This window comes from Saccostrea cucullata, unplaced genomic scaffold (genome assembly GCF_032062105.1).
Source record: "Saccostrea cucullata isolate Sc308-1 unplaced genomic scaffold, CSIRO_AGI_Scuc_v1 ctg22, whole genome shotgun sequence".
Taxonomy (NCBI): domain Eukaryota; kingdom Metazoa; phylum Mollusca; class Bivalvia; order Ostreida; family Ostreidae; genus Saccostrea; species Saccostrea cuccullata.
This window is the reverse complement of record NW_026936725.1, coordinates 724513-733340: the sequence shown is the minus strand read 5'-3', so window position 1 is coordinate 733340 and position 8828 is coordinate 724513. Positions and strand designations below refer to the sequence as shown.

The following is an 8828-nucleotide window of genomic DNA, read 5'->3' as shown; positions in this document are numbered from 1 at the left end:
TTATGTTTGTTATTTTTCTTTAACTGTTCCAAATTAGGGAAAAAAATGTTACAAGATGGATATTGTATTTTTCGCGGTTAAAATGTATATTGAAAAAGTAAGAAAAATCTTTTTCTGTACATGAGGAACAATACTGAAAACCATAGGTCTACAATTCTGAGAAAAATTGACATAATACTAGGATTTTTAGAAATATATATATATCTCCCCACCCCACTCCACCTTGAAGACGGGGATTATTGAAATCTTAGGCATTGTAAATAATTTCGTTTTTATTAAGTTAACAAGATAATCTCCCGCCAGGACAATTTCAAAGGTAAAAACACCGATCGTGTTTTGTCGTTTCCTTTGCGTTTTTTATGCACCCTTGTTTTATCAAACCGAATGACGCGATATCATTTAATCTGAGTAACATAAATCGGAACAAAGTCAAGTTGGCACCCCACACTAAGACGTCATGAGAGAGGGGGAGGACAAACCCCAGGAGGCAGGGGCTCATAGGGGAGGGATAGTCTATGGGGTGGAAGACGTCCCCTCTCCCCACCTCTGCTTTCTGTTCGCTCTTCAAGTGAGTAACCAAAGTATTTATTTTTTTTTCTCAAGATCTACGTCTATTATGCACCTCTGTGGTGCACTCTTAACGCTACAGGAATTTCCATTCATTTAACCCAAATTTTATCGTGTTGAAATAAGCCTTATATATATCATTCTAATTCTTACGAAAGAGCTTGTTTTCCTGTAAATTAAATTAAATGGATAAAATCAGGAGGTAAAAGTTTAGTCGGTCTGTTTAGAAATCTCCCCGTCATTTTCAATTTACAAAAGAAAGCGTAAAAATTAAGAGAGAAAGAGTAATCGCGAGGCAGATGCTAAATGTTTTTTTTTTTTCGGATTGTGGATGGGAGAAAAGGAGGAGGTTCGTATAGTTTATGTCGAAAAAAGAATCGATTGATTGCTGTTTTACGTCCCGTTCTTGAACTTTTCATTCAAATAGCTACCAAATACCGGTGAAGGACTGACCACTGCTCGTGCACTCAGGACTTTTGATGAGTGGGGGTTCTTTATCGTGACAACGCTCCTGGGCCTCGGATTTTAAGGTCTCATCAGAAGGACCCGCGACGTCCACGTCAAATTGCTGAGCGCTTTGCGAAAGAACAATTGCTGTACCTATTTTTGTCGACGTAGGTCAATCGCAGACGTGATTCGAACACGACCTTCCGATCACGGGGCTCTGTCCATGAGCTACCGTGACGAATGAATAGAAATGGAACTGATATATTATCACTTGTGATTAAAAAAGTAATTATACATCTCCTCCTTAATTTGTATATCCTATATCTAATGAAGATTTTCTGTGCAAATTTACATCAGACCATTTTTCCAATCTGCTTTTGATGAGTTTAAGCAAGCTCTACTCTACTCGACCTAATAAAAATTCTGTCCATACCATTCATTCCTGCTTATTTTCTCTAGCTGTTCTCGGTAAGGCGATCTCTATTGTCCTTAGGAAGTATGTTATCTATACCATTTATTCTGATTAAACTTCTCTCACCTTATATAGCAAGCATTAAGGTAGCTCAGTCGATAGAGGGTTGTGAGTTCGAATCTCGGCCGCGACTGACCTAAGTCGATAAAAGTGGGTAGCAACTGTTCCTTCGTCATGCGCTTGGCACATTTAAAGTTTCAGGTCCTTCGAATGAGACCTTAAAAACCGTAGGCTTTGGCATGATAAAGAACCCTCACTGGTCAATGACCGTAAGTGCCGAGTAAAAGGTGAACATTTGAAGCCCTTTACCGGTATATGGTGACATCTCTATACGAGTGAAGTGTTCTCCAATGGAACGTAAAACAACATACAATCAGTTAATCAATCTCCTTTTGGCAGGCTCTACTCTGTCTACCTTCTCTGGGAAGTACGTTGTCTATACCATTCATTCTGAGTGAACTTCTCTGTTCTCTTTGTAGCAAGCTCTACTCTGTCTATTTTCTCTAGGAAGTACGTTGTCTATACCATTCATTCTGAGTGAACTTCTCTGTTCTCTTTGTAGCAAGCTCTACTCTGTTTAGGAAGTACATGTACGCTGTCTATACCATTCATTCTGAGTGAACTTCTCTGTTCTCTTTATAGCAAGCTCTACTCTGTTTAGGAAGTACATGTACGCTGCCTATACCATTCATTCTGAGTGAACTTCTCTGTTCTCTTTATAGCAAGCTCTATTGTCTGAGTGTGTAATTCATTCTGAGTGAACTTCTCTGTTCTCTTTATAGCAAGCTCTACTCTGTCTAGGAAGTACGCTGTGTATACCATTCATTCTGAGTGAACTTCTCTGTTCTCTTTGTAGCAATCTCTACTCTGTCTAGGAAGTACGCTGTCTATACCATTCATTCTAAGTGAATTTCTGTGTTCTCTTTATAGCAAGCTCTGCTCTGTTTAGGAAGTACGTTGTCTATTCCATTCATTCTGACAGAACTTCTCTGTTCCCGGGACAATGCTGATGCTCGAGCCCAGCTTCTCTGTATCACGATGTTTATGTGTGGAGTGGCTACTATACTACAAACGACAACTGGCATAAGGTGAAATGTTTTATAATAGAGTTACAGTAACTAATTGGCATAAAAGACAAGATAGGCTAAGACCCCTTTTTGGCCCCAGGTTTGCGATGTCTTTTAAAATGCTGCAACAGATTATCAATTAAAAAACACTTGTCACCCTTGTCACAAAATGAGTATTGGTTCTAAGTTATGAGGTCACGGGAAGATTATATATATATGTTTAATATCTGACATTTCTCATTTTTATGCAAATTTTCATCGATTTTATGGCACATTTTGTTTCAGAAAACATGGAGCACAGACTTGCCTATCTACCATTTGTATATATTTCATATACTATAAGTATCCGATGCATCTTGTGTATAAAAATCTCATTTAGGCAAAATTCATGAAGTGAAAAATATCTCAAATTTATTAAAATTCACTAGAAGTGACGAAAACCGGGAAAATTCTCACCTCCGCATCATCTTGTGGCCTCTATGTAAGCTTTGAATCAGAATTAGTGCTGGTTTTAACGCAAGCATTATTTTTTAAAGTTCTAACTACAAAATATCATAATTTTTACTGTGATTTGAATTTTACATCAAATAAGTGGCTAGACTCGACCGTTACCATACCTTGTCCCTTGCCACAAAAACTGCATTAAGAAAAGGTGAAAATATAGAATTGTGATTGATCTCAAAATGTGTTTCAATAGCTGTTACATTTTTGTGACCTCTCCTCATAAATTCGTCACTTCCTGGATCAGATTTTGATGGTTCATTATTGATAGGCTCGGCATTATTCAGGGAGGATCTCACACTTTTATAGCACCAATTGTCGCCATGATGTCCATCCAGAAATTTAGATGTCCGGATGTCAGTGCTTTAAAAGGTGAGTAATATTTTTGGAAAATAAACATGTACCTGAAACTATTTCATGATTCAGCTTTTCTTTTTATGTTGCGTCTCTCATGCGCTCTTATCTCAAGCGAGTGCAGAAACATTGGAGAAGTCACACCATGCTTAGCTTTAAGTATATGCTGAGCATATACTTATGAGTTGACTCAGTTGAAAAGTTTTATGCAACATGCTAAGCAATATGCTTAGTAAAATATGCTTAAGTACTTGAGAATTTTTATGAATACGAAACCAGAACTTTCCCGTGGAGGAAGAAGGTCCCAAAAGTGATCCTGTTGAGTGTTGTTGTCCCTGGGTCTCTTGTTCTATACCAATCCCCACTTACTGAAATGCATTAACAAAAGGCTTGTAACAAAGAAGGAGAGGAGGGCTATTACAAGTTTCATGTAACTCCGAACTCCAGTTATACTTGAATTGAATTTGAGTATCAGAGGAACAGGTGCATTTATTTTATTTTAGAGATTAGGTACATGTAGTAACTAGTTTATCTATCAAAAGGTTTTGCTCAAAACTTTGAGTTAACCTACAGAAACTAGTTTGAAATTGTAAGATGAGAATAAAGAATGCCATTTGAAAATAAAAGTCTAATACAATATAATTTGTAATCAGTTTTAATATTCATCCCATTAATATTTTTTGTATTTACAGAAAACGCAACTACAACTGATCGAGATGAAGTGTGGCAATTTCGTCTTCGTGAGGTAATTAAGGAAATAAATATTTCTTGTTTTTCATTAAGTACAAAAATATGTTTGATGTTTCTTTTCATTGACGAAATAAATAAATAATTCTTGATGCTCATTGAACATAAAATGGGTTTTATATGCGTATTTTTCTGTAATCGACTAGATTGCACTTTTAACACGATTGGGAAAGAACAGGATGTCTTTGCATATCATATATAATTCACTTTTCTTTTTTTTCAGATACAAGGGAATTTAATGCTGGCTTCAGTAACCCAGGTTGTGCTGGGTTGTACCGGGCTGATGGGCTTTTTCCTTCAGTTTATCGGTCCCCTGACCATTGCCCCAACTATCTCCCTAATCGGCCTGTCTCTAACTGCTGTAGCTGCAGACTTCAACAAAATACACTGGGGCATTTCTATGCTGTAAGTGTTTTTCCTGACAAAAGAGTTGCTCATGGGTAGGGGGGAAGGGGTATTATAAGTGAAACTATGCGCATGGGTTTGCCATACTCTTTTGAGGAGCAGAACTTACCATTTTTTATTTTAAATAATTGCAGTATAATTGCTGTTTCCATACCTTAAAGCATGCATATCGAGGTTTATTGTACTAGTATATAATGCTTTAGTTATTTTTTCTATAACATATTTTAATTATTATGAATGCATCCCCCCCCCACAAAAAAAAATCATCACTATCATAAGACAAGAGTTTTGTTCCTTTTTCGACAGGACACTGGTAGTTATGGTTGCCTGCAGTTTGTATTTGGGTGGATTCCAGATTCCGTTTCCATCTTACTCAAGAGAAAAGAAATGTCACGTGACAAAATACCCATTCTTTCAATTAATGCCTGTAAGTTTCACGATAAACATAATTTGTGAAAGGAAATGGATACCAGTGGGCTATTGTTTTAAAACCAATGTTAACCTATTGTGTCTTGACTTCAGTTCAACTGTCATCTGCATGCACTGAAAACGACCATTTTTTAAACCAAGGCAGGCTGCTGACAACGAAGTTGATGCAACAGAAATTTTCCTGATTTTGTATCTTCCATAGTAGTTATAATGACCTTGTTAGCAAACAGTCTTACATTAACTCATTAAGTTATATTCTGACTAACCTATTGATAATAATAACTGAAAAAATACTCCGCGTCTACCTGATCAATACATAACGCTCTTGGCGGGGATGTGCGGTCGACATGATGCTCACCTGTGGGTGGGGGTGTCCGTGTGTTTTGCCCAGTTTTCAGAGTTTGACTGATTTTTTTTTTTGATCTTCTTCTACTTCCATTTTATTATCCTAATATAAAATGGCTGGTGATTATTTGATATTATAAAATGAAATTGTTAATATTTGTAATAATTTTATAAAAGGTTCTTATAAGCATCATAGTCAGCTGGGTTTTGTGCCACGTCCTGACCGTGACGGACGTTTTTCCTAATAACGTCACATCCGTCAGTTACTACGCAAGGTCTGATGCCAGGCTTGACGTTTTAGACTCCATGCCCTGGTTCTACTTTCCGTACCCGTGTAAGTGCCAACTTCTATAGTCATGAACACCAACTGTTTTTTAAATCCGTTTTCATGATTTTGGTCTTCATGAAGTAAGTACACAATTTATTTTTCTCAGTTCAGTTTGGGATGCCCACTTTTTCGGCAGCTGGTTACGTGGGTATGCTTGCCGCCACGCTGTCGTCTGTGATAGAGTCTATTGGCGATTACTTTGCCTGCGCCAGATTATCTGGGGCACAACCCCCACCAATTCACGCGCTCAACAGAGGGATCGCTACAGAGGGGTTCTCTAGCATCATTTCCGGGATGGTTGGCGCGGGACATGCAACTACGTCTTACTCCGGCAACATCGGAGCGATTGGCATCACGAAGGTAAAGAATCACTCGCCTGGAAGAGAAGTGGTCTGTACGGATTGCCAATGGAATTACATGACGATCAAATCTTAGTGTCTTCTATTCTGTAAGGTCTTCATTTGTAAAGCAGCTAGACAGCTCTTGGTATCATTCAGTCCAATTTTTAGACAGTACATATTTAGTACAAAAGTCAGTAGATAGTTATGACCTAATATTCCTAGATGGAGTTGCCAAAAGGAATTACCGGTATGTTTGTAATTGAAGGTTGCCAGTCGTAGAGTGTTCCAGGTGGCGGGATTGATCCTGCTGGTATGTGGGATTATCGGTAAATTTGGCGCAGTCCTGACTCTGATTCCCGATCCCATTATCGGTGGAAGTCTGACAGTGGTGTTTGGGATGGTAGCAGCCGTGGGAATATCTGTCCTGCAGTTCACGGATCTGGGATCGACAAGGAATCTCACCATAGTAGCTGTGTCCATTATCCTGGGATTGATGGTCCCGCAGTGGCTGCAGAGTAATCCGGGCGCCATTGATACAGGTAAAACTGCTCTGTTATGGTGGCTTTATACACTAGTGTTTTACAGTGCTTTAAAATAAATAAATTGTTTTATACATTCTTACCATAAATTTTCAACACAGAATTTATTTGCCAAGGATTGGATTGTATATATTGTTTAATGTCCCTCTCGAGAATTTTTCACTCATATGGAAAAGCCACCATTTGCCAGTGGAGAGCTACAAATTTGTCCTATACTCGGCACTCAGGGCCATTGAGCAGGAAAGGATCTTTTACGTGCCAGCACTGCGACACGGAACCTCGGTTTATATACGGTCTCATCCGAAGGACCGGTCTATACGTCCCGCAGTGGGATTCGAACCTGCGACGTAAGGATTTATTCCTTACTTCGCGACTCTAGAGGAGACACTCTAACCACTGCGCCACGCGGGTCATGGATTGGATGAAACAGAAATAATTATACACAGTATTTTATGATTTTTTAGACAAATGGCGCGCAGGCTCCATATATAGAAACGAGTCAAAGAACGAGCAGATTTAGGGATTATAATAATTAAGTAATTTGCAGGTAGCCGTGACTTAGACCAGGTTCTGGAAGTTCTGTTAGGTACTGCTATGTTTGTGGGAGGAATTCTTGGATTTATACTGGACAACACAGTACCTGGTATGTTACATTAACTACAGCACGAGTTTCCTTTTATACCTTAATCTTGAAATTCTTTTAAAGATACAACTTTACTATTTGAAAAAAAAATTCTAGTCTACCACAAATTTACAGCAATTGGAGACAAACTAAAGACATTGATACTGCGTTTACATATTTCATGCAGCCTTTGCAAACTTTGGTTAGCATTTTACAAACTTCTACTAAGTGTCTACTGTCTTGTCTCTGCACAGATGTTCCATCAGAAAGTTTAGACGCTGACAGCATACCTGTGATTTTTGAGATGCTTGACCAATAATTGCACATTGACCTCTAACAATGTAATATTTCCAATTCTAATTTTTTTCTCTGTGATAACTCTTTGAAAGATAGGGGAGTTGAATTCTTGATAATTCTGCCGGAATGTAAATTAGGCAGTTCGATAGGTCAGGAGCTAAGGAGGCCTAATATGCATGCAAATCTCGTGCGCATCTGTCTCTGTGTCTGACGCTAAGGAGGCCAAATATGCATGTAAATCTCGTGCGTTTGCCTTGGTGTTTGACGTCAGTGAGGAGGACTATTGAAATCGGCATGGGAGTCCTCGTGTATTTTAAATCTATTAGTCTACATTTTTAAAGTCTAAATCTACAATTTTATTTCACAATGAGATGGAAATATAAGGAATCACTGTCTAGTTAGTATAGTATGCCAAAGACATCAACGATAGTGGAAAGCATGGGATAATCGAATCCCGTTATGCAAATTATCCCATGTTTCCCACTAGCGTTGATATCCTGGCATACTACACTAACTAGACCGTGATTCCTTAAGTATGTATTTTAGGTACACCGGAAGAAAGGGGACTGATAAAATGGCGAGAGAACACGTATTCCTCGGAGAGCACACAAGAATTGACACCAGTACAGTACGAATGGCCGTACGTCACAAAATATGTGGAAAAACTGAAGTGTTGTTCATATTTCCCTGTGTCTCCGACCTTCAAAGAAATCCCTGTCGTGTGTTGTGGGACCCGTGACCGACCCCCCGATACGGAGGTGGATGTGGAGACCGCCGAAAACACAGATCTCTGATCTACATACGAGTAATAGTGTTAGAGAGAGGAAAGAGTAGCTTCATGATATTCTGCTGTTAAGTTTTATAAGTTAATGTCTTTTTTAAACTAATTTGCATTATTTTTCTAATCTTATAATGGAGTAGGCATTTGCCTGATTCTCATTCAGATTCCTTTTAATTAAATACATGTACATGTAAATTGCGAATCATGATAGAATTATATAGCAAGTTACATCATGTGTAGCTGTTCACTGACATTGATTATATTTACCTGATTTTATAAATGACTTATGCATGAACAACAAATTGTTATTGATAGTTTTGAATTTCTTATATAAAATTGCAAACCTTTAATGTAACATATATATCATAGAGCAAGGATATACCGGTGTATAAATAACGCATGTATATACAGTACTTCATTTAACTTGCTTATAAGTATTATTTAGAGTACGAGTTTCTTACTGTATCAGAGATACTGGGCGGGGCTTGAGGCGAGAGCGATATCAATCTCTGATACAGAACATACTATATTTTAAATGACTTGTGACATGACCTTTCCAAGGACCTCACTAATTTACATGCGTATT

The 8828-nt window shown here is 38.1% G+C and overlaps 1 protein-coding gene across 2 annotated transcripts; it reads left to right on the top strand.

Annotated features, from left to right (window-relative positions):
• Positions 1-440: 440 nt before the first annotated feature.
• Positions 441-8572, top strand: LOC134246346 (solute carrier family 23 member 2-like). 2 transcript variants are annotated; one of them, XM_062728696.1, is made up of 11 exons: positions 441-568; positions 2417-2574; positions 3326-3426; positions 4101-4153; positions 4379-4560; positions 4867-4987; positions 5512-5668; positions 5769-6022; positions 6269-6542; positions 7090-7185; positions 8008-8572. In XM_062728696.1, exons 1-11 carry the CDS (start codon positions 458-460, stop codon positions 8253-8255), a joined length of 1755 nt encoding a protein of 584 aa, XP_062584680.1. In that variant the 5' UTR covers positions 441-457; the 3' UTR covers positions 8256-8572. The 2 variants fall into 2 exon arrangements, with proteins under 2 accessions (XP_062584680.1, XP_062584681.1); XM_062728697.1 differs by having other exon boundaries at positions 489-568; positions 2269-2574; positions 8008-8569.
• Positions 8573-8828: the final 256 nt, after the last annotated feature.